This window comes from Mauremys mutica, chromosome 1, assembly GCF_020497125.1.
Source record: "Mauremys mutica isolate MM-2020 ecotype Southern chromosome 1, ASM2049712v1, whole genome shotgun sequence".
NCBI classification, from domain to species: Eukaryota; Metazoa; Chordata; order Testudines; family Geoemydidae; genus Mauremys; species Mauremys mutica.
Genome location: NC_059072.1, coordinates 215,956,276 through 215,983,497, shown reverse-complemented (window position 1 = coordinate 215,983,497; position 27,222 = coordinate 215,956,276). Strand labels below are relative to the sequence as shown.

Sequence of the window (27,222 nt, the reverse complement as noted above, 5' to 3'; positions counted from 1 at the left end):
ACCCACATCTATTGTGATGCCTACAGGAAACTGCCAACTGATGATAACTGCATAGATGACCGCCAGTGACCTTGGATACCTATCATTGTTTACTTACATTTCAAAAGTCAAAAAAGTAATTGAATGACTTAAAACTATCTGTGCACATAGATACATGAATTATAGCCTCTCCTCCATGCCTATTCCTTCCAAGTGTCTTTTACACCCAGTTTGTCATGTCTTAATCTAGATTTTAACCTCCTCAGAAAAGAGACTGCCTTTACTGTGTACTTGTAAAGCACTGAACACAGAGGAACTCTGATCCTGATTTGGGCTCCCAGATGCTATCATAACAAAAATAAGTAATAACAATTAAGAAAATATGGACAGACAGCTATCTATCCAGACATTTTGAAAGTATCATCACTGGAGATTCTGAGCCCATAAAGCTAAAGTACAATTATCTAAATCACTTCACAGTCAAATTTGCATGCCTTATCTAACAAAGAAAAGCAAGGCAATTTTTAGTCTAATTATGGTTCTGATTTTCAAAGATCATTTTGTAGAAGCCAATCTTTTGTATTAAGCATTTATTTATGTGCAGGAAGTGAAGGCTATTTTACACTGTATGTAGAGGCACACTAAAATTTCAAAATCATTTGGGGATTTATGGGCATGAGCTATTCAAACTTCCACACATATAGGCTCATACCTTGAATGTCATGGAAGTGCAACCATTTTGAGCTGAGGCCCAGTGAAAATCTGTGGCTTGCAGTAGAATAGTAGGTCCAAGTACATATGTAAATCAGTGGTGTGACATTAATACAGTTTGCTAGCACTTCACTTTTGCTGTCAATGGCTGAAGATATAAAGCCGCATAATTTTAATCCATGACAACGTCTGGCTGGTTGTCAGATTGATAGCTCCTTCCAGGGGCGGCTCCAGGCACCAGCACGCCAAGCGCGTGCTTGGGACGGCAAGCCACGGGGGACGCTCTGCCGGTCGCCGCGAGGGCAGCAGGCAGGCTGCCTTCGGCGGCATGCCTGCGGAGGGACCGCTGGTCCCGTGGCTTTGGTGGACCTCCCGCAGGCTGCCGCCGAATTCGCAGGATTGGGGACCTCCCGCAGGCAAGCCGCCGAAGACAGCCTGCCTGCCGGGCTTGGGGCAGCAAAATGCCTAGAGCCGCCCCTGGCTCCTTCACCCTAAAATGGGTGACCTCAAACACCAGTGTAAGGGGACGAACAACAGGTCTTCTTAGTATATGTGACAATTCAGAGAGAAGTAGTGTAGGTAGAAAGGGCACTTCTATACAGCACCTCTGAATATTGTGTCTTGTTACCTAGCAGCTCTGTGTTCTTAGGAAACCAGGGTGCAGTACCCAGCCGGTCTGACTCACAAAAGACCTTCCCCCTCCCCAGCCTCTGCTTGAACCAAAGCCAATCTGAAGAAAGACTTACACAAAGCAAATGAAAAGGCAGTGGAAGACACACCTAAACCACTCCAGACAAGGGTGACAGGATTAAGGAAACTCCCCTAGCCTTATTTGCATCAAAGTTAGGACAGGGAGGCATCCCCATTAGCATACAGAGTGGAGAACAGAGATTTCTAAAGCAAGAACCGCATGGAACTCTGGGACCAGAAAAGCAGGAAAGCACTGCCTGATGGGGAATTTCTGCTCCAGATGTCAATGAACCCACACCTGCACACACCCAGCTCAGTAGTTATCAGACCAATTCGAGTAATAAATCCTTTATTGGTATCCAAAATACTGAAGCTGCCTAATTGCATTGTGAGCTCCCTCGAAGGAACACCACCCATAGCCAGGAATGATCAGTTCCTATTCTCTAGCCTGAACAAAACAACCTTGGTATACTCCCAAGAGCCATAAATTTACCCACAAACAAACCTAATGTTCTCCCTTGAACCACTCTTCTTTCTCTACAAAAACCCCTACCCATGCTCAAGTGCTCTGATGCTTGGATCCAAAATCTGTATCAGTTCCATTCCGATTTCATCTTCTCCTGACTGATCGTGCTGGGGGCTCTGCCTGTCTCCAGCACTCCAGACCCACATCTACCACCACCACCTGGGAACCCTGATCGATTCAAGCTTCACAGAGTGGTGAGAACCTAACTCTCTGTTTAGGGATAGCCTTCTGAACCTGACTTGGGTGATCAGTTAAAGTTTTCTAAACCTGACTTTTGTAATCAAATTTAAGTTAGATTTAATATAACAACTGTTTTGTTTTTTGGCTCCCCGTGTAGTTATTACCTTGCAATAAATAACTTTCATGATTAAGCTGGTTACTTCACTCTCTCTGTCTGCAGCAACACTCCTCATACCTAAGCTAAAGAACCCTGCAGCACCCAAAAATCCTGTGGGGTTTGCTCATCAAATGGATTACTACCAGAACAATTGTAACATGAAAGTGGGGATAGGGACGTTCTGAACCTGGGGCATATGAGGGTGGCAGCTTGGAAGTGCTGCTCAACCCAACCTGCTGAGTCCAGGGGCATATAAAGGTGACAGATTAAAAGTGCTGCTCAACCCAGACTGCTCAGGAATACTTTATTCCAGTGCAGTGCCCATGGCATATGAGGGTGACCGCTTGGAGGTGCTGTTTGATCCAGCCTGCTGAGTCCAGGGACATATAAGGGGTCAATTTGGGATTGGTGATTAACCCTGTCCTCTCAGATGCTCTCTTTAATGTGTGTGTATATGTTTGTCTGATTCTGGGGCTGGAAGAACCCAGCCCTGGGGAACCTAAGTCCTGTAGGATAGCTACATTTGGAGGGAACTTGCAGAAGGGAGAAGTAGAGCTCCGTATGAGACCACAAGTGACACAAGCAGTACATTGATAGAAGTACAGAACCCCCCACCCAGAAGAGTAATCCTAATAAATGAGTATACTCCAAAGTAACAGGCAAATCTGGTAACAGTCTGTGTAATCCAATGGCGAGTGAGTTCTATAGATCCCCCTCTGGGGCACTCCATAAAGGGAATGAGTTTTTATAGTCCCCAACTAGGGAGCGTTGATCAAACTATTTAAGCTCTTGCTTTTAGCTCTGGAGGCCCTTGGTTGAATCCTCAGTGTGTCAGCCAAATTGCTATTTCTAACTTCTTGCTCCCCCACTACATTTGTACACTTCACCCCATTTATCAGGGACCTACTCATAGTACGTCTCTCTGAATTGGCACATATATTGAGAGGACCTGTTCTTCATCCATTTCCACTGGTGCTTAAGATCACCCATTTTAGGATGAGGGAGAGATCTGCCAACCAGTCAGAAGTCATCATGGATTAAAATTATGCTGCTTTATATCTTCAGCCATTGACAGCAAAAGTGAGGTGCTAGCAAGCTGTATTAATGTCACATCCATTGATTTACATATGTACTTGGACTTAGTCTACAGCAAGCCACCCTATGTTTACATCAAAATGTGATTTTGTTTGCTGCTCTTCATTAAGGTTGCCCGCACAAACACTACATAACCAAGGAACACCAGCAAAATTTCAGACCCCCTGAATCCTCCCATTTTAGACTGGCTAAGTATGGTTATATATTAGAGAACAGCAAACACTAAATCATACACAAGTGGACAAGGGTCAAACAATCCACAGAGCTGAAGATAAAGTGCTTGTCAACCTGCACACAGCTACGGTTTACACAATCTGCACCTCAGTGAAGGCCTATTTGAAACAACATATGTTAACGAAATTAACCTCTTAAAACAGTTATTTCTATTTTCTACAACACAAAATCCAAAATTAGATACTGCTGAAAATACAAAGAGAATGGACTGAAAAGCAAAGTCTGGCATAACCCCTTTTAATATATCATGAAAACATTTATTTAAAATAAAAACCTAGTTTATATGAAGAATAAAAGTATATGATTTTGCTAATGTTCACTAAATATTAAACACTAGATGGAGCAACTATACTATTTTATCATGCCTTTCCTTTCCTCAAAGGACAGACTGTCTACTTCATATTCACAGTTTGTCATTACATCCATAATAATACTGTGACAAATAGACTTTGCATGGGAATATTACATAGAATGTACAAAGTAATTTACCAAGTGGCACAAGAAAGGCTTCTTTACACATTATTCAGGGACATTAATAATACAAATACATATAAATGAAATGTTTAGCAGCTAAAACTGGTTTGCCTTTTCAAAGCCTTAAGGGAGTAAAATATTGTTTAGAGTTTACATTATTTTTGGATCATGCACCTGACCTGCACACTCCAGAATGTGTCAATGACACCCCACCCACTAAAATGCTGCAATGCATCATTCTATTTACTGTTTTTTTGTCTGAAAATACTCAATTATTTCTATTAACTGTTTTTACTGTATGTTTTTTTACCCCAGTCGTCTGTTTTGTTTTTCTAAGGAGAGGTCATTTCTTTTTAAAGAATCTCCCGGTCACCCACAACTGAACATTTCCCATCCCTGGATCCAAACCAAATCATTCTTGGGTTATAAATTATTCAGTTAAAGGACCCCCACACCTCTCTCCAAATGTGTCTGCCCTCCACCACTTACCTAGCGGTAAGTTTCTGGGGATAAAGGGGAGACGCCACAGCCTGCTACCCAGAACACTTTTTTATAGCATAATGGATAGAGCACTGGACTGGGATTCAGGAGACCTGGATTAAATTCCCAACTTTACCAGTGTCCTGTTGCCACTCTGTCACTTTCCATGGGCCTCAGCTGCCCCATATGGGGATAATGATACTGACCTCTTTTGTAAAGTGCTTTCAGAACAGTGCATATAAAAGCTAGATATTATCACCACCACCACCACCACCATTATCTCCTATCAGGGGAACAGGTGGGCAGCCAACTCCACCACGATTCATGGAGAAGCCAAGCTTCCTATTCTTCTTCCTTGAAACAGAGGCATTCAACTCATCTGCAAGGAGAGCCTGAGCTGCAGCTTCAAGATTATTTTTTTTAAAGAAACCTTCTACTCTTTTAAAAATAATATAAAATTAAAAATTTAAAAAAACAAACAAAGAATCGAAAGGAACTCTAGAATCCCCTCTACTCTTTCACCAATGCAGGTTGATTCTTCAGTTTAAAGATACTTTTTTGTTTTGTTTTGTTTTTTGTGCAACCAACAACATTTTATAAAGTTTTAGAAGAGTAGAAGAGAGGCTGAGTAGGCTGGGAAGTACTACTGCCAAACAACGCCACCCAAGAAAACGAACACGATTATATGGCAAATGGAGGAGAGTAACACAATATGGTTATGCACCTTCAGAAATGTCAGATAAGCATTCAATGTCTGGCTGCTTTTTTCAGCCAAACACAAACCTCTAACTCTTGAAGACTCTTTTCTAGCTCTTTCTTTTAATAAATGACCCCCTGTGAAAATTTGGTGAACATATATAGAATGGTATAAAGGAGATAAATCAAGAACATTTGTCTGTTCCCCTGGCTCATGGCATAAGAACAAAGGGGACAGTCAATGAAATGAAAAGGTGGTAAATTCTAGATTGCAGAATTCATTGCCACAGGAAGTCAAAGGGACTGGACATTTTAGCAAGATTAAATCAGAGATTGAACATTTATATGGATAAAGTATATCCAGTCATTATCCACTTGATTTTTTGAAGGAATATTAAACCTCATGCTTCAGGGTTTAAGCCAGTCGAACTATTAGAGACCAGGAGAAGACCTAATAGGGGAAGGGGAGGGGCAGAATAGCCCACACCTGTCTACTACAGGGCTCTTATAACTTCTTCTGAAGTATCTGGTATTGACCATACGTGGCCCGGGAGCTGAAAAAGATCTGATGCACCTAAGATGCCCCACGCTGTACGGCTGCTGGGGGGAAGGCCAAACTAAGGTGCCAAGAAGTCAGAGTCTGCAGTTGGTGACCCAGATAAGAGCTATTTCTCGCTGGTGGGTGTGGGTGTGGCGCTAATCCTAAGAAAAATACACACAAAGAAATGAGAGGTGTTTCCTGTGGTCACTGATCATCCTCTACCCCAAAGGTGAATCCAAGAGAATAGCTGTTTGACCAAAGATACCAAGTAGTATGGAAGCAGGTAGCAGGCCACCAGTCCTTCCCCACCAGAAGACAATACAAGGTAGGTTTGGATGGAAATGGGGCTTGGTCCTCAATCAGTTCAGATATTTTGGATAAGCATCCAACCTTTTGAGACTTCTCTTCCCTATTTGATTTATATGCATTTTCAGCTCAGTATGCTGAAGCCATATAACAGCACACTTTCCCATTTACTATAGCTGGTCTGTATAAGAGTGTATAGTGTGCTTTTACACTCTATTAGCAATGAAGTTTGCATGCTTTTTATTTTATTCCCTACGTAGGCACAGGTTAGACTTCACTGCAACCAGGAATTCAACAGCAAAAATCCTACTGACTTCAGTGGGGCCAGGATTTCACCAAACAATAATGCTGATCAGGATACACTGTGGGATTTTGGTGGGAAACAATCTTGCTTATCTTTTGACACAACAAAACAGTAACCATTATTCTTTCTGTCTGAAACTCATTTCCCTGACTGTTTTCTCAACTTTTTCTCCAAAGCTGCTTCCTGATTAGTTCTCCTCCTCTGGCACACTCTTGTGGAGTATAAAGGAAGGGAAGAGGATCTGTTAGTGGCAGTGCTACTAGAAATGCCAGAGGACAACCTCCGCTCACATGGTAACCCAACCACAGGCCATCGACCTCTCTGTACATCAGTTGGCTAGTTCTAAGTTTCCTATGCATCAACCACAGGTCCTTGTCAAACAGGTAAGCCACTAAAAGGCCTTTATTGCACAGTTGAACGAGAGCCCACATAGTATTTGTCCAGGGACTATGTAGCAATAACTACCATTCATAAAAATATACCTAGAAACCAATGTAGAAAAAAGTCTGAAAACAACATAGATCACGTTAAAGATATTAAAATAATGAATACTAGATTTCCTGTTTTCACTTCTCCATACCTCAATAATATTTTCTACTATTAATTATCAAGAGACACAATACCAATGCATGGTTAATAAACATGGTCTCTGTTTCCGCAAGAGCAAAATGCTTTAGTTTTGAGTTGACACAAACTTACCAGATCACTATTAAAAAATCATCTATTTACTAATGGAAAAGACATAGGCCCCAAGTATGTATGAGAAACCACAGTACATTTACTCTGAAATGCACTCATTCTAGCTTATCTAAAATTATGTTAGGACGTGATTTGAGGTGAAAGATACAGAATATCTCCAGGATTGTATATTAGGCTTCTATATATTCCTTTTAAAAAAAAAACAAAACAAAAAACATACAGAACAGAATCTCTTAAATTTGTTTTTCAGAGGTTAAACTGTAGTGATATGGCTAAGATGGCAACATACAGACAATTCCCCTCCCACCCTCAACAAACAAAAAAAATAAAACAAAAAAACAATCCTGGTTTATTACTGTCAAAATACATCAATAAACTACATTGTTTATTGTAGAACTGGCAACATGCCTGCAAGTTATCACAGTTTGTCAGTTCATAATTTGATAACATTTCCTGTTTTCTTTATAAATATTAACCATTTTATTATGTATCCTTGCCAGCTTCAATACTTTAGCTAGTTTAAGAGGCCATCGTTGACAAGCAGTAGTCACCTTTATAATTCTCAGTTGGTGTAATAATAGATGCTTCCATACATAAACAGTTGCTATAATCCAGCTAACATTTAACAATTATCTGCTCGGGGATAATTTCCCCAAACACTGACTTCAGCTATGTAGTCTGCATATCCCAATCAATTCAACTCTCACTATTAGAGATCAAAAGAATGCTAATAGGAAAGAAAAATATGGACCAATACTGTGTACTTAATGGCTTGCAGCCTTGGTTCATAGCTATACATTAGTAAAGAGGCCCAGATAACCTTGGAGATCTGCAGTATTTATGATGGGACAGTATCCCTTGGTAACTGGTGCTCTGTTTAGTCCAACTGATGTTCTCTATAAGAACAGAAGTCCTCTTACTTCACACTGAGATTGAGAACTCCTTAACCATTCAGTTTGGAAAAAAACAAAAACAAAAAACAGAGGCAGACAGAAAGGGTAAGGTCCAAGAATCTCTTCCCTCCCTCCCCCCCCCCCCCCCCGAAATAAAGGCAATTTTAAAAAAGTCTTTGTTTTCTCAATTTCAGAATTAAAATAATTCCAGTATTTCCTGGGATTCTCATATGTTTCTACAGTATCTAACCCAATGGGACCTCTGTGCTGATTAAGATGTTTGGTCACTACTAAACTTTTAATAATAATAATAATGAGCACATGAAAATAAAGTCTTTAAACGGTTCAAAGAGCAGATGCAATAGCTTTGAGATTCAGTAAAGAGTGCTCCTTTCAGCACCGCTCATTTGATTTTAACAAGTCCATTATTAAACTAAACCAGTGGTTCTCAAACTGTGGGTTGTGACCCCATAGTGGGTCGCGATCCCCTTTTAATGGGGTCGTCAGGGCTGGCTTAGACTTGCTGGGGCCCAGTGCCAAAGCTCAAGCCCGAGGGCTTCAGCCCTGGGTGGCAGGGCTCAGGTTGCAGGTGGGCCTTTGGCTACCCTCCTCCCCTGGGTTGGCGGGACTTGGATGAGATCAGGCTTCGGTCCCACTTCCTGGGTCCCTGTAGTATTTTTTGTTGTCAGAAGCAGGGGTGGCTCTACAAATTTGGCCGCCCCAAGCAGTCATGCCCGGGAGGCGCCCCCGAGCCGCGGGAGTAGCGGACCTCCCGCGGGCATGACTGCGGAGGGTCCGCTGGTCGCTCGGCTGGACCTCGGGCGGTTCGCTGGTCCGGCGGCTCCGGTTGAGCTGCCGCAGGCATGCCTGCGGGAGGTCCAGCCGAGCCGCGGGACCAGCGAACCGTCCAAAGTCATGCCTGAGGGAGGTCCACTGGAGCCGCCGGCCGAGCGTTCCCTCCGCAGTCATGCCTGCGGCAGGTCCGCTGCTCCCGGGGCTCCGGTGGACCTCCCGCAGGCATGACTGCGGCAGGTCCGCCGGCCCAGCCTGCCGCCCCCCCGGGAAAGGGCCGCCCCAGGCGGGTGCTTGCCCCGCTGGGCTCTGGAGCCGGCCCTGGTCAGAAGGGGGTCGTGGTGCAATGAAGCTTGAGAACTCCTGAACTAAACTAATGGATTTCATCTATTACCATTCCATTTGTCATTTCATGAATATCTAGGACCCATGAAAAGAACAACTTTCAAATATCTTCAGAAGATACTAGGAAAGTACAGGAAAGTTTTTCTCTAATTAACCTTGCTTTTGCACGTATGTATTAGGACACAGTGGTTTCACTCTAACAAGACAGATCACAAATATTTAGGTATATTTTATTGTTATAAAAATGTATTTTAATATTTCAGTGAAGGAATCTGATAGTACTGAAAAACATTTTGCAAAAGAAGGAACAGAATAAACATTCTCTTCAAGAATGAACACTTAACGTGACTGCAACAATGGGACCTTTTTATTCAACAGATAAATCTATCTTGAAGTTTTATGTATCTGAGCACCTTTAGATAGGCTTGCAACCTAGTGGACTTTGAATTTCTGGACCATCTCTGAACTTCCTGTAGGATTCAGAATTATACCTGCTTATCTTTGTGACAAAAATAAGTTTTAGGTTTGCAGAGCACACACAGTACGAGAGTGTTAAGTCTATTCCTTCACTTTCATCATCTACACAATTGTTAACAGAAAGCCTGATCCAATGCCAACTGAAGTAATTGGGAACCTTTCCACTGATTTCAATGAGTGTTGGGTAAGTTCTCTTAATTCCACCCAAACTTTCCTTTAGTTATACCTGGGATACACAGGACAAACCCTAAAGACAATGAGATTGCATAGGTGTGACTGAGGGCAACGTTTTGACTTGTAGACCTGTATTACTAACAATGATGCACAAGCCAGAAAGAATAAAACCTGATTTTCAGATTCCAGGCTGACTTTGCAGGCCTAGAATGTGATTTTTTTTTTTAAACTAAAGGATGTTTTTTTCTCAAAGCTTTTAGCCACAATTGATGTGGAATGCCACAATGCCATTTCTAAGGACTCTTTTCAGAACAGAACACTAAGTATAGAAAATGTCATCCTTGTACTACAAACTATTACCTGTGGTGGTTCTTTGACTTAACAAAATAATATTACTTTAATATTAGCATAATACCTATTAAATATTCAGTACTATATCAGTAATTTGTTGGAACCACTTTTACAAACTACTCCATAATCAGCCTGATAAAAACAAAGGTACTAATTAATTACAATATTACTGGCATACTGAATTTTTTTCCCACAAAAACCAACTGCCCCAAATTATGCAAACATTCAAATGACAATAGTTAATCTTTGTCGTCTTATCCAAACTTTATCACTGATCTTCCCCAACCCTTCTTCTCACCTCTTCCTAATTTCTGAATCCACTAGGATCTGCCTCTTCTTGTGTGGTGGAGGTGGTGGGAGTTCTTCTTTAGCATGCTTAACCAGGATTTGTTCTCTGGTGGTCACCATAGTTACAGTTTCCATTACAGTTGTCTGTGTTAGTGATGTCTGAGTGGCGGTGACAGCCTGTGAAATCTGTGAGATGTATTGAAACAGAGGTCACACATTGCTTGAAAGACTTCAATAAAGACTGTTTGGAGTGCCAATAGGAAATAATGAGAAACTGCTCCTGTCTGATCCCGGGTTGACCTTCAGAACAAAACAACACTGTATTGAACTCAAACCAAATTGTTTTATCTGACTCATGCTATGCGAATAAGACATCTAGCAAAGTCAATTTCAAAATCAGAAGGAATCCTAAGTAGAATGTATTTATTGATGCTTTATAAGTCATGTCAAATGAACATAGGAGAAAAAGCTAAAGCCTGTTTCATGAGAAATATACCATATTTCTGTATTTTTTCTCATGAAACAGGCTTTTTTAGCATATTATAAAATGTTACTATTCCTTCATTTTAAATATGTATTTCTTAAGAACTGACCAGGGATGTCTTTATTTGACTTTGATAAGATTTACTGCCTGTCATTCTTATTTTATTTTACTGCTTATCATAATTTTCAAATTGATATTTAATTCATAACAATTAAAATATATTTGTGGCAAAGAGCCATTAACTAATTTACAAGAAATCTTAGCTTGGAAATATTGACTGTGATGTGAGTAAATATATAACTGAATATGTTTCCATAATTAAAATCTAAGATTAATGGGATCATAAGTCCCACTAATATTTGCAAATATAAAACTGCATATTGATCTATTGAATATGGTTTCTTTGGCCAATATATTCCAGTGCTACACAGGTCTGAAATACAGCTACATGCAAACAGGTTAGTTTAGAAATACATGCTGCTCACTTCAGCTGGATAGGTAATGCAGAGACACTTAACTGACTTCAACAGGAGTTTTGTATGTTTATATAGCTTTTGAAATGATTACGCTCTTGATATTTGGACCCATTGTTGTAATAATTGGGTCTACAAATTTACCCTACTGATAAGCTCAACTGTGAAAAGTAAGTGCAAGTTCTAAAATATCACTGTAACCTATAACAACAAGGGGGGGGGGTGCACATGCACACACACACACACACACACACACACACACACACGCACACACAGAGAGCGATAGAAAGACTGAATTAGTTCCAACAGAGAAAGATCTATTGATATAATTCAAGGACTCTGTTAAGATTAAGCCTGGTAAGAACAGTGAGAGACCGGAAATCAATGACCCAGAATTGGTATGTCAGAAATCAGGCCTAATTGGTGGATAAAATAATGAGGGGAACCTTAAAATCAGAGACTTTGGAGAGAAAAACTGGTGACTGGAGCAAGCTTCACCATTATGGTTGCCACTCCCACTATTTCCTGGGATACCTCACCTTTTTCATCCTAATCCTGAGAATGTCCTGACCAGACCAGGACTGATGACATCACCCCCTTCACTGGCTGTGGCTGAATCCCACCACCACCAGGGAAGTAAGACTGCTACCCTGCCCCACGCATTTATCCTTTTCCTTCCCCACCTTATTTCTTTTCTGTCCCTCTCCTTTTGCCTTCTGTCTAGATGGACAAAATGATATATTTTGCAACACTGCTGTAAGCCTGTGACCAGAAAAGTAGCTAAAAGCATTGTCCTAAATAACCTGATGCTGGTACAAGTTTTCCAGGTCTCGGGCTGGCTGATAAGACTGTGCTGGGCCCTGTGTTTCTCTAGAGGTGACTTTGCAAATGAAAGTCAATGCCAGAGACAGAAGCTGCATTTTCTACTTTTGCTGTTCGTGTCTCTCCCCTTGTGTGTGCATTTGTCCTAGGCCAGGTCTACAATACAGACATACATCGGTATGAGTATGTTGCTCAGAGGAGTGAAAAATCCAACCCCTGCCTGGGCGGTGAAGTTATACCGATCTAACTCCCACTGCCCGCCCCATGTAGATAATGCTATGACGATGGGAGAGCTTGTCCCGCCTGCACAGTTACCACCTCTTGGGGAGTTGGAGTAACTATGCCAACAGGAGAAGCTCTTCCTTTCAGCATCTTCACTAAAGCACTAGAACAATGTGACAGCTCTGGTGCAGCTGTGCCGCTGTAGTGTTGTACATGAAGACAAGCCCTTGTATTGTTTTCTAGCAAATGGGATCAGACTTTAACAGCAGCTGCAGCAGCTCCACCCCATCTCAACTAACAACTTCTCCTTTCCCCAAAAGGGTCATTATTCCCCACCTGAGAGACTGTCAGTCAGTTTTTTTCCCTCTTTCTTTCTTCCTAAAGACTCTCTCCAGCTAAAAGGAAAAAGAACAGCAAAGGATGCTGTTAAAATGAAAGACTTTCTTAATACTTCACTTTTCCAATGCTTTAGCTGTTTTCTATATCTTTAATAAAAGGTGAAAAGGAATTTTAATGCTGTGATTGCCATGGTACTAAGCAGGCTGAGCTCTCTGTATACCAAACACCAAATACTGTTTCATATTGGAAATTTTTGCGGTCACATTAACACCATTGACTCTTTGGGCCCATATATTCCATCTAAATTAATATCACTTCATGCTATTATACAGCTTCTCATTGAAGCAGGGAAATGTGCTGCCTGATCCCCCAATCAAGCAAAGGCACTTTTCTTCCTTGTTCCTGCTAGCTGATTTGTCAGGGAGTCTTCTAGTTCCAGCTTCAGTGACCAGCTGATGGTGCAAGGAGCTGGAGCAGAATATAAAAATAAGGTCTGGCAAGATGGCCAAAGTACAATTGGTGCATGAAGATCTAGGTTTTTAAGCCATGTTCATCACCTTGGTATCTGTGTTCTCCTATTCCTAGGGGCAGGGATCTATGTCTCAGTCTCCAAAAAGCTATGATGCTATATAAATGTATAGTAATTTGTTATATATTGCACAAAACTCTCTGAAGATCCCAATTAAAGAAGAGTATGTTCCTATCCCAATTATTGTCATATTGGTGTTCCGATCAGTTATAGAGATATGGCATAACAGACTCTCTTACCTTTGCCCCACCCCACTGTCTTTCCCTGTGGAAGGAATAGAGCAGGGTTTCTCAAACAGGGGTCACTGCTTGTGTAGTGAAAGCCCCTGGCGGGCCAGGCCAATGTGTTTACCTGCCCTGTCTGCAGGTCTGGCCGATCGCGACTCCCACTGGCCGCAGATCACTGCTCCAGGCCAATGGGAACTGCTGGAAGCAGTGGTCAGGAAGTCCCTCGGCCCACGCCGCTTCCAGCAGCTCCCGTTGGCACGGAGCAGTGATCTGCGGCCAGTGGGAGTCGCGATCGGCCGGACCTGCGGATGGGGCAGGTAAACACACTGGCCCGCCAGGGGCCTTCCCTATACAAGCGCCGACCCTTGGTTGAGAAACCCTGGAATAGAATAATAAGGAAGGGGCCATACACTTGTTACCAGTCAGCCTCTTTTTATAAAATATTATTAGTAAAAACAAGCAGTGTTCCTGCCAAAACTGCCTAATCTCCCACCTCCATTGAGGAAGTGGGAAAATTCCACTGTTATTTGTCCAATCTATGGGGCTGGGAGTGGAGCGGGGGAGACAAAGGGAAATTCCATTCCATTTGTGAATCTGGTAATCTGTTTTACTTACTGTATATAATTTAGCAGAAGTATGACAACTGCAAGGGGACTACATGCCTTTAACCTCCAGCAACCCCAACCTAAATGTATTCTTTTTTCTGTTAACTAACAGTTAACATCTTTTTATATGAGAACATAAAAATGGCCATACTGAATCAGACCAATGGTCCATCTAGCCTAGTATCTTTGCTTCCAACAGTGGCTGATGCCAGATGCTTCAAACGGAATGAACAGAACAGGGCAATCATTCAATAATCCATCCCTGTCATCCAGTCCCCGCATCTGGCAATAAAAGGCTTTTAGTTACAAACGGTCAAAATTCTGTGGTGTTTACTCAAGTGAGTGCCAAGAATTTGGCACAGATTGCAGCAGATACCTTTTAGGTGTATTTGAGTGTAGTATATTTATTGAAATTAGTGGTATATTGGCACTATCACCTGGCAAATATCTGTGCTGAACAACTACTATGAAGTACATGCTTAAGACAAGCCTTTTATTTTACTTATTAAATTGCTTCCAAAGTATATAATATATATTTTTTAATTGCATCTCTCTTGGGCTCCTAGGTTACATGCCAGGGCTTTAGTGTGCTCAGATATGACACAGTAGATCACAGCAATGATAAAGCAGCAAGTTAAAATGAAATACTGCCTTATAAAAACTAACACTTTTTTTTAAAAATGAACTTGCAAACAGCTCTAAAATAAATTCAGATCAAACCTCTGCTATCTCGGGTTTTATAACATTTTCAGATGAAAAGATGAGGGGATCATGTGTTATTTTAAGGCTGTAATTTGAAAGCACCCAAAATCATTGTTTAGTCCTCATGTTCATTTGGAACCATACCCTGCCATCACTCTACACGCAACACACTTACTAAACTCGGTGAAAGTTTTACCCCAAAATCAATATCAGGATGTTTTGACAACTTAAGGCCATATCCTGCCATAGTTGCACTCGTAGTTCAATTGCAGGACACAGCTTACAGTGAATAAAATGCAAGACAAAGAAGAAAGCATAACTGTATTCTACTAAATATTTTCCCAGCCTGTAACCAATTGTACAGTAGTAACAGTTTCAGCTGCTGGGTAGAAACTGCTTTAAACAAAGCACACATTGTAATTACCATATGTTCACAAATGTCAAATCACAATGCATAAAATGCTGTGGGGTGTGATGATTTACATCAGGGTTTCTCAAACAGGGGTCGCCGCTTGTGTAGGGAAAGCCCCTAGCAGGCCGGGCCGGTGTGTTTACCTGCCCTGTCTGCAGGTCCGGCCAATCACAGTTCCCACTGGCTGTGGATCACTGCTCCGGGCCAATGGGAGCTGCTGGAAGCAGCGGCCAGTAAGTCTCTTGGCCCGCGCCGCTTCCCGCAGCCCCCATTGGCCCAGAGCAGTGATCTGCGGCCAGTGGGAGCTGTGATTGGCCAGACCTGTGGACGGGGCAGGTAAACACATCGGCCCAGCCTGCCAGGGGCTTTCCTTGTACAAGCGGTGACCCCTGTTTGAGAAACCCTGATTTACATCTTCAAACAGTGGAAAGTATTTATGTGCTTAACCAACAAAAACAGGTGAAACGTGCTTCGAAAGAAAACTGAACTATTAATTTGGAGCTCATAATTGTCTAATTACTGAGATGGTGGGGGGTAAGGGAAGCTGGGACTATATCTAGAGCCATTTTGATGCCAGTGTTGAAGTTCAGAAAGATTAGATAGATACAGTTCTATATTACTACTCTCAATCAGACAAGAACTTTCAGTAACTCTACTTACATACCAACAAATGACTCTTCTATTCTTCCCCAGAGGAATAACTGTTATATCATCACTGAAGTGGTTTGCTCCATGACTAATTCAAGGGTGTCCCAAACAATTGCTGCACAGCTCCTTCATCTTTCTAAACCCCTGAAGTACAGATGTCAAACTGAGAAGAGGAATTATGGCTTGGACTTTTAACCCATTGGTACACAGTCAGAGCTGTGTGGAAGAGTCGGATGACACATTACAGAAAAAAGTGTTCAAAACCAAACCCACTCTACCAGAATAATATCTGTGAGCCTCTCTTAAAAATGTATGCAAAGTAAAGGTGCATCTGCTTTTTTAATAGAAAAATATCAAATCCCCACTTCATTCTTATAGAAGCATACACTGTGTGTGCATGCATGCGTGTACAAGTGTAAGATTTTGGGACTTTAGTACCATGTTTGTTTTTGTATTGTAGAACAACTTTAATGCTACTATTTGTCTATGGTGTACTTGTAACCTCCCTTCACTGTTGGAGCTGTAATTTGGTCTCTAATGAAAAGCATGAATATGTTTAAGGAATAGTTGAGAGGACAGGTTTTTTTGTTTGTTTTTTTCAAATTAAAAAAATGGCTGAGGGGAAGTAGCTTAAGTAGTGTCACTAATTTAGGCAGAGCTACAGCAAAAATAGCTGAACTTTGAAACTTGACAATGATTATATAGCCCTTAGTGAAGACTATTGTCCTTTATTAGTTTGAAAAACAGTTTTGAAAAAGTTGTAAATATTTGAAAATGACTACTGTGCAAGTACAGTACATTTCTCATGAAGGCCCCAATCCTGCAGGCTAATCCATGGGGCAAGACCAATCAGAGTTAATAGGGCTCTGTGCAGGTGCAAGGGTCTGTCCATATGTATACCTTGCTTTATCACTGTCCATGACTATAAAAGCATTTTAAAATAAATACAGTGCACTTGCATGTATAATCTAATTAAATACTCATTTTTCAGAACTTCTTTACTGACTTTATAACTTCTGAGCCAATCGTCTTCAAATGTGACTTGTTTTGTATCTCTCACTGAGACTCAAAAAATAAAGCAATGTCAAGACAACAGATCTGAAACTTTAAAATCAGAAAATTGAGTTTGTCTTAAAGCTAAGTGGAAAAACCTACATATTTAGAATGACAGCAGGCTTTAAGGTCTGAGTCTATCTAAAAGACATTTGTCCCATGACTTGCTGATTTTAAATATGCCGAACTTTGAAACACACAAACTGATTTTCTTCAGACTTGACTTCATGTTTAACTATATTGTTGTCTATCATGTGGTATCTATAAATGACACTTACATTGAAGATAATTAGTCACACTTATCCTGAATTGGGAACATCTTCATCAAAAACAGAACCTCATTACTCCTTGAGCAACTTTCAGCTCTTCCATGCAGTCTTCTTGCCAGCACCGGCTCTACCGTTTTTGCCACCCCAAACCAAAAAAAAAAAAAAAAGCCTTGTAGGCTCTAAAGTTTTACATTATTTTGTTTTTAATGCAATTAAGTAACAAAAAAAATCAAGAGTGGACGGAATGTCGCCCCTTAGCATGTGCCGCCCATGTGCCAAGCTGTTGCCTGGAGCAGGCCCTGCTTCCTGCTCTATGCCAGCTTCCATATTGTTCCTACAAATGTGTTTGGTGGTGTTCTTTTTTTGGGCGGGGGGGGGCGGGGGTTGGCTGAAGTTATCCTGGCATCATAAGCCTGAGTTTACTATATCTCACAGACTTTAAGGGACCACAAGTTGTCTTAGATCCACATGTGAACAGAAAACAGTGAATAGGGTGACCAGATGTCCCGATTTTATAGGGACAGTCCTGATTTTTGGCTCTTTTTCTTATATAGGCTCCTATTACCCTGCACCCCCATCTCAATTTTTCACACTCGCTGTCTGGTCACCCTAACAATGCATTACATTGTATTGTGTTCTCTTGTGAAACATTATGTGACCTTGTAATTTGGCTGCATTAGCACACATACACAGAAGATGGAAAAAGTTTGTAAGTAAGGTTGTGCACTCAACTTGAACTTTCATATCACCTGAGTTTTGGGTGTCTTATTGTGCATCACTGACTTTAAACTAACTGTTTTTTTGCTCAATTAATTTATTATTCTGTTAATATGTTATTTTTTATTGAGCACATCTCACACTGTGGCAAGTAGCAAATACATAAAAATCATCATCATTCAGCCACTGTAAGCATAAGTTTTTTTTCCCCCAAAGAAATAAAGTTCTGTTGTAGTCAATATGGAAGTAATTGCATAAAGCTTCAGTTAACAACAGGACATACTTTCTCATTAACTTTCAACATGGAGAAAACTATACTGAGCTGCCTAATGCCCATCTTGTGATTAAACAGATTACAAACTCCCAGCTAATGGTCCAATTTTCTTTTTTAAACATAAACTTTCACCAGTAATTTTCTTGTTGGCTAAACAGGGAAATGAATTTTACTAAGACACTACTTGAATTCATCACACCCAGCACTAGATTTTTGTGCACTGCAATGAGTGTGAACACATGGTAATTACACTGTGGGTAAAAGTTACAAAAGTATCTAAGTGACTCAGCAGTCCGAGTCCCATTTGAAAAGTGATTTAGGTATAGAAGCGCTTTTGAAAATTTTATCCTGGGTGCCTTCTTTTAAGAACAATCAACAGCTACCAGTTGCAATTGTGGTAGTTGCTGAATGAAGATGACACAAAAATCAAGCATCTTTTCTTAATATTTACTTCTTATTGCTCCTGGTCCTGCGTGCCCTCAGCTCACAGAAATTCCACTGAAGTAAACTGGACTGCTGCATGTTGCAGGCTTGCAAGATCAGGCCCAATGTTGCGGGGCGAAAAGTATTATCCATTCATGTTCTCACAGAATAGAAGACTAAATTAAGTCCACCATGTTTTTAATTCCTATAAACATGAAAGTATCAATGTCTATAGGGGAGACAGGAGCGGTGGGGGGATTGGAGTGTTAAGAGAAGAGGAGACAACCACCACCTTTTAAACTAAGAATAAAGAACCAATATTTCAAAATGATTGCAACATACCTTTAAGCTGGGGGGAATTTGGCTGGCTGGACAAATGAAGGGAACAGTGCTTTATGGCTGCAGGAAGGAGGGGTGAGAGGTCAAACTGATGCAAAAGGGGACATAGGGCCAGCATGGCAAAATAACTCATTCCTGGGAACCGGATGGGTGGAAGGCTTTAAAAGGGCAGTTCGGTGCAGTGAAGCCCCTTTTACAGGGAGCAGGCAGCACTCACCTTCCCTCCCCTTTAGGTGGTAAAATACCAGATTTAGTCAAGACCTGCTGTGGGCATTGCTTTAGCTCCTTTTTATGGGGGGCTGGGAAGGAATTTTTCCAGCAACACCAGATTGACAGTTTGGCGTGCGTCTTAAATGCATGTGTAAAGTAACAAATATTTTAGGGTTGTTTCAGTACTCATGTGTTTTGCGAAAAGAAAAAAAAACTATTTATGAAAAATTTATGTATTGTCGTTTACCACTGCAGTTTTCAGTGGAGCAACTAGGGTGCTGATTTTCATTTTAGTTTACAGGACTTATAGTTTGTGATTACTAAATGGTCATTCTAAGGACCTATTACTCTCTAGAAGTATGGAGTACAGTGCATGTAATTGTGATCAGTGTAATGCCTAGTTCCTCATATTTTAATAAGAATTTTATTTATCTAAGCTAGATTTATAGTTATACACCCATTAACTATGATACATAAGGGGTATTATAAAAGGTAAAAGAGTTAACCGTGTGGATATGTTGTAAGATCTCAGTGATCAGAATATCAATTATTACTGAAATTTAACAACCGGCATTTATGAAAATAGAATGAGTTTAAGAAGTTTGAGTACACTTACGTATTTTGCTAGTGGATGAAGGCAGTACACTTATGCATTTCTCTAGTGGATGGAGGGATCCCATTCAGGGCCACACACAAGTGTGGTCTTGAGATCCCCTGAGCATAAAGGCTACTCAGTTCCTAGCTAGCACAACTAGCAGCCCTAGCCACCCATTAAAGAGACAAGACCAGGCCCTCATATGCACTCATCATGTTCAGACCAGCAAAGCAGGCCAAGCTGAAGGGAAGTGAAGTGCTTGTTACTGCCCAGAGGATGTGTTCCCTGGTAGCTTCAGGAAACCTTGAGCCTGCGACTCACTACCTCCTGCAGTGTACCCCAACACAGCTCCAAACTCAAGGCTGTCTCTTCAATGCTAAACTGTCACAGATTTTTTGTCTGGATAAAGACTAAGTTGGAGCCCAATGTAAATATACAAGTAGTAAATCCAATCCTCAGCTTCTATAATTACATACTCTGTGGAGCACAAATGATTATTTAAACTCAAGTTGCCAAACTGAGGACTAGCAATTGCATGCGATTGTGACTTCCACCCCCGCACCTTGCTCTTCTCTCTACTCCTCCCCCAAATGAATTTTGTCTACCTCAACTAATTTAGTAGCAATACAAGAGCCGGGCAAAATAAACGACTCATGGATTTTACATTGAAGGAAGGATGCTGTTGATTACAGGTGTTCCAGATCATTGCAGGAAGTTTAACAAATCTGATTTTATTATTATGCTCTTTTTAATCATTAGGAGGCAGAGAATTTCCCCCTATAAGCTATACCCACTGCAATCTTGGAAGGAACAAACCTGCAGTAGCTAACATTAGCTTTCTTCTTCCATAGATTTCAGTATTTTTTTTATATCCTTTGTTTTCTTAATTGTCTCAACTTTCAGATTTCTACATGACCTTCCTGCCTGTCATTTAACCCTTTTTATTATGTAACCTACATATGCTTTACTGTCCCTGGAGGTCCAAACTAGGTACATTTTTGGAAAAGCTTCTCATCACTGCTAATCAAAATTCTGCTTAGATTAACAATGTTAATGTTAACAAATTTGGGAACACTAGTGTACCTGGCCCATTTGTTTCTCATTGCATTTTCAGCATAGAGTCATTTAGACCTGCTCACAGGATGTTTATTGACAGTGCTAAAAATGGCGGGAGAAACCAACAGGTCATTTACAGTGCAGTGATACCAATGTTAGCAACATTGGTATAACTGAAATGGTGCTAGCAACCATTGTGCAAGTTGAAAGGTATATAGGCTGAGCAGGTCTAGATCACCAGGTTGTAAAAACTCCAGCAGCAGGTCTGCAGTCTCACAGTTGCTAGTGGAGCTGCACTGGTGCTTTAGCCACAGTGAGAGATTTTCAGAAAAGTTAACTGCAGACCAAGCCTCTATGGCTGAGTTTCTCCACCTGTAAAATAGGGGAAAATAAGATTCCCATCTACCTGGGGAAGCTTAATTCACTAATGCTTGTAAAGGCCTTTGAGAATTTCAGATGGAAGATGTTATAGAGGTGGAAAATGTTAAAAGTAGGGCTGTCAAGTGATTAAAAAAATTAATCATGATTAATCACAGTGTTAAGTAATAGAAAACCATTTGTTTAAATATTTTGGGATGTTTTCTACATTTTCAAATATTTTGATTTTAATTACAACACAGAATACAAAGTGTATAGTGTGAACTTTAAATTTATTTTTATTACAAATATTTGCATTGTAAAACACAAAAGAAATAGTATTTTTCAATTCACCTAATGCAAGTACTGAAGTGTAATCTCTTTATCATGGAAGTTTAACTTACGAATGTAGAATTATGTACAAAAAAACCTGCATTCATAAGTAAAACAATATAAATTTTAGAGCCCAGAAAGTCCATTCAGTCCTATTTCTTGTATAATCAATCACTCAGACAAACAAGTTTGTTTAGATTTGCTGGAGATAATGCTGCCCACTTCTTGTTTACAATGTCATCTGAAAGTGAGAATGGGCCTTTGTGTTGTCAGTGTTGCAAGATATTTACATGCCAGATGGCTAAAGATTCATATGCCCCTTCATGCTTCAAACACCATTCCAGAGGACATGTGTCCATGCTGATGACAGGTTCTGCTAGATAACGATCCAAAGCAGTGCAGACCGACGCATGTTCATTTTCATCATCTGAGTCAGATGCCAACAGCAGAAGGTTGATTTTATTTTTTTTTGGTAGTTCAGGTTCTGTAGTTTCTGTAGAATGTTGCTCTTTTAAGACTTCTGAAAACATGCGCCACACTTCGCCCCACTCAGATTTTGAACGGCACTTCAGATTCTTAAACCTTGGTCCGAGTGCTGCAGCTATCTTTAGAAATCTCACATTGGTACCTTCTTTGCATTTTGTCAAATCTGCAGTGAAAGTGTTCTTAAAATGAACAACATGTGCCGGGTCATCATCCAAGATCGCTATAACATGAAATATATGGCAGAATGCGGGTAAAACAGCAGGAAACGTACAATACTCCCCGAAGGAGTTCAGTCATCAATTAATGCTTTTTTTTTTTTAAATGAGCATCATCAGCATGGAAGCATGTCTTCTGGAATGGAGGCAGAAGCATGAAGGGGCATAACAATGTTTAGCATATCTGGCACATAAATATATTTCAATGCCGGCTACAATAGTGCAATGTAAACACCTGTTCTTACTTTCCGGTGACATTATAAATAAGAAGCGGGCAGCATTATCTCCCATAAATTTAAACAAACTTGTTTGAGCTATTGGCTATTCAAGAAGTAGGACTGAGTGGCCTTGTAGGCTCTAAAGTTTTACATTATTTTGTTTTTAATGCAATTATGTAACAAAAAAAATCTACATTTGTAAGTTTCACTTTCATGATTAACAGATTGCACTACAGTACTTCTTTGAGGTGATTTAAAAGATACTATTTCTTTTCTTTATCATTTTTACAGTGCAAATATTTAGAATCAAAATAATAATGTAAAGTGAGCACTGTACACTTCGTATTCTGTGTTGTAATAGAAATCAATATATTTGAAAATGTAGAAAAGCATCCACAAATTTTTAATATATTGAAATTGGTTTCTATTGTTTAATAATGCGATTAAAACTGCGATTAACTATTAATTTTTTAAATCGTGATTCATTTTTTTGAGTTAATCGCATGAGTTAACTGCAATTAATCAACAACCCGAGTTAAAACACTTTTATCCTCCACTCCAATGAAATGTTATGAATTATGATGGAGTCCTGGTTCCAGGAAAGCAAAGATTTGTATTTCTAAATATATGCCAGTTCTATGCATTTATGGGGAAAAAAATGGCAATTTCAGTAAATATAAGTGATACAGCTGGTCAAAACAGTTTTGTCAAAACAGTTTTCCACTGGAAAACAATTTCTTCAAAATATTTATAGAAAATGTATTCATTTTTATAACATTTTCAATGGGAAAAAAGTAAATAAATCATTGAAACATTTTGTTTTGATAAGGAAAAATATTTCTTTTAACTGGTTTTTATTCAGTTTGTTTCAATGTTTATATTATATTAAAACTTTTAATATTATAAATTATGTTTATTATATATGATATGAACATATATTGTATTTAATATTTTAATGCAATGTAAAATCAAAAATCAAAAAACAAACAATTTGATTGTTCCAAATCTATTTTGGGGGAATTTTTTGTTGCACAGGAAATTTGGAAATTTCAGCTTCCCTCCTCAATTTGGAACAAAATAAAATTGTAATTTTGGACTTTCCCACAGAACAGACATGCCAATTTCCATTTAGCTCTAGTGAATAGGAGTATTCATGTTAATTGTTAAGTGGCTCTATGGATTGAATTAATTAGTTATGATATGGTTTGGTGGTAAGCAGGAGTATTATACAGCTATCATGAGAGGGCATGTGGCAAAGAGAAGCTAATAGATACAGCAGAAATGTGGCCAACACAAGTATAGAAACAAGAGGAAATTAATATATGTATTTGGGCCATGCAAAATTATTTGAAGGATTCTGACTCCCAGGTCTGTATCTCCTTCCTCCCATCCTAGCTGCTAGTATAAGGTATCTTGCTCAGTGCTGGTAAATGACAAAGAGATGGATAAGAGGAAATTAGCTCAGGCTCAGTCCAGTTAAGACTGAGATGATGGTAGAGCAAAGAAAACAACTGGAAAACTTGTGCAAAATTATGTCATCCCTGTCAATCGAAAGTGTTTGTCTGCCTCTTACCGTTTGAGTTCACAATTTTGAAGCGTTAAATCCACACTTGCTTTTCTATGATCACAGAGGAGAAGGGAATAATGTGGCTTTTTTTTTTACATCTGCACTTGGACAGGATGTTAAAATTTATCTCTCTGATATGGACCTTGCTAATGTGATTCACGGCATTGCTGATTTTTACAATGTGTGCTACATAGGGCTACCTTAAATCTGTTCATAAATCATGGTGTGGAATGCACAGTGATGTATCAAGATACTATGAGCATATGATACTAATGTGCCATGATCTACATTGACCTTTTGGTTTCCAGGTGTTGGCTTTAATTTATAAAGCTCTATGTGGCTTGAAACCTGCCTGCATTAGGAAGCATATTTCTTCTTGTGTGCTGCTGCCACAGATTGAAATCAGTGGGGCACCTGACTTGAACCTTCTTAGATTAACATATAGAGGACTGTTGCTGACAGGGTATTGTCTGTGAGGACCTCTCAAATTTGGAATACTCTTCCCCCCTTGGTCTGAAATCATTTACATGTCCTGACATTCAGGAAATACTGTAAATTATGGTGATATAACTTTGGCCTAAAAAGTAAACCTTGACTATAGAGTGAATAGATTTTAAAGAGTCTGACAAATAGCAGGAAATCTACTTCAGGCATTTGACTGACAAAGCATTTCACTGTCATCAGCTGATAGAATGATGGTTATGACAAACCTGCTTAGAATTGCTCTCCAGCTTCTGCACAAGCCTATCCCAACGCTGGGCAAAGTTTTCCAGCCGACCGTCCAGCTTTTGAGCCACTGCTTTATTCTTTACTGCTGACAGGAGGTCCTGCATGAGCGAGCTCAGTTTACCCATTGTTTGTCTCTTCATTTCTAGATCTCCTTTTAGGATCTGTTAAAAAACAAAAATCGTTCAGACAACATGCTGGTAACTTAGGAGAGATCCATATGGAATTGAATATGGATAAGAATAGTTCATATAAATTCCCATTTTCAAGATTCTTGTTATCACAAAAGTTACTGGTAAGATTGACACAGAGGAATGAACACATTATAGTTTACAAGGCAATAAAAGATGACAGATGGTGCAGGTCCAGATATCATAGCATGTCTGAGGTGGTGTTATAAGTCACAAAACCAAAGGCTGTGTGACTTTAACTACCCTAAAAGTGCATCAATGTTAACAAATATAAAAATTAGAAAATAATATTTTTAAAGTTTTGCTATACTTTGTGTCATACTGGTTATTTGAGCTGGCCAGGAAATAATTTCATTTGGGGGGGGGGGGAGAGGAGGGGAATGAGATTTTGGAAAACATTTCATCCTGACCCAGGACAAAAAGCCAAAACCTTGAAATTTTTCAGGGAAGTGAAATACTGCTGAATACTCTGAAATGTTCCCTTCTGCAGGGATGTTTTAAACAACGTATACTCCTACTGGACACAGACTCCCATGGAAACTTCCCTGAGCTCCATTAGAAATTTCAACAAAATGTGCCACATTCCCATGGAATCTTTCCATTTCTATGAACTGACATGTTCCGATGGAAAAAAAGTTCAACTGGAAAATTTCTAGTCATCTATACTCGTTATATTTCTACTGAACTTTACCCCCTAACAGAGTCACTGCCCACACACTGTACTCACCAGCACCAAATTCTGAAATACTTACTCAGTTACATAGTACCCTATTCCAGGAGTGTTCCCATTGAGTTCAAAAGGACTAATCCTAGGCCTGGTGTACACTACAGGGTTAGGTCAAATTTAGTCATGTTAGGTCGATTTAAAAAATGAATGCATCCACACAAGCAATCCCGTTCCGTCCACCTAAAGGGCTCTTAAAATTGACTTCTGTACTCCTCCCTGGCAAAGGGAGTAGCGCTAAAATCTACTTTGCTGGGTCAAATTTGGGGTAGAGAGGACGCAAATTGATGGTATTGGCCTCCAGGAGCTATCCCAGAATGCTCCATTGTGACCGCCCCGGACAGCACTTTGAATTCCGATGCACTAGCCAGGTACACAGGAAAAGCTCCGGGAACTTTTGAATTTCATTTCCTGTTTGGTCAGTGTGGCAAACTCAGCAGCACAGGTGACCATACAGTCCCCCCAGAATCGCAGAGTATAGAATGTTTCTACGCTCCCCCTATCATCCCCGTCCCTGAGATTATCACAGATTAGAAGTCGAAAAAAACCACACTCGCGATGACATGTTTCCCAAGCTCATGCTGTCCTCCCGCATTGATAGGGCACAGCTTAATGCGTGGAGGCAGTCAGTGGCAGAGGCCAGGAAAGGACATGATGAAGCGTCTGTTGGGAGAGCAAACGGACATGATGATGAAGCGTCTGTTGGAGCTGCAGGAAAGCCAAGAAGGGCACAGACCCCTGTTGCATCCACTGTATAACTGTCTACCCTCCTCCCCATGTTCCATAGCCTCCTCACCCAGACACCCAAGAATGCGGGGGGTGGGGGGTGGATGGGGGAGGCTAGGCACCCAGCCACTCCACTGTAGAGGATGGCCAAAGCAACAGAAGGCTGTCATTCAAACAATTTGATTTTTAGTGTGGCTACAATAAGCAATGTGGCCTTGTCCTTCCCTCCTCCCCCACCCCACCCGGGCTACCTTGTCCTTTATCTCATTTTTTTAATTAATAAAGAATGCATGGTTTCAAAATAATAGTTACTTTAGTCTGAAGGGGGGAGAGTGGTTGGCTTACAGGGAATTAAAATCAACAAAGGGGGTGGGTTTGCATCAAGGAGAAATACACACAATTGTCACACCGAAGCCTGGCCAGTCATGAAAATGGTTTTCAAAACCTCTCTGATGCGCAGTGCGCCTTGCTCTTCTAATCGCCCCGGTGTCTGGCACAAAACGATTGTCTGCCGTTGTTTTCACGGAGGGAGAGATAACTGATTAAATGTACCCCAAACCACCTGCGACAATGTTTTTTGTCTTATCAGGCACTGGGAGCTTAACCCAGCATTCCAATGGGTGGCGGAGACTGCAGGAACTGTGAGATAGCTACTCTCAGTGCACCGCTCTGTAAGTCGATGCTAGGCATGGTAGTGAGGATGCACTCCACCGACTTAATGCACTTAGTGTGGACATACACAATTGAGCGTATAAAATCGATCTCTAAAAATCGACTTAATTTCATAGTGTAGCCATACCCCTAGTGTAAGCACAAGTAGGGATTTCACAAACTGGCTTCACATATCTTCCTGAAACATATTAGCACTCACGGAAATAAGCCACAATA

At 40.4% G+C, this 27,222-nt stretch overlaps 1 protein-coding gene across 15 annotated transcripts in view; it reads right to left on the bottom strand.

Annotated features, from left to right (window-relative positions):
- The window catches only part of DMD (dystrophin), a 2,044,659-nt gene that overhangs the window by 1,221,069 nt on the left and 796,368 nt on the right, over nucleotides 1-27,222 (bottom strand). For 13 of the 15 annotated variants that reach the window (XM_044996713.1, XM_044997415.1, XM_045002732.1 and 10 more), the window contains 2 exons: nucleotides 24,678-24,857; nucleotides 10,403-10,578 (listed from right to left, as the gene is read on the bottom strand). In XM_044996713.1, the coding sequence (XP_044852648.1) occupies nucleotides 10,403-10,578; nucleotides 24,678-24,857 (356 nt within the window). Of the gene's footprint in view, nucleotides 1-10,402; nucleotides 10,579-18,933; nucleotides 18,991-24,677; nucleotides 24,858-27,222 lie in introns of those variants that run through there. The other 2 variants (XM_045001729.1, XM_045001815.1) reach the window with 2 other exon arrangements.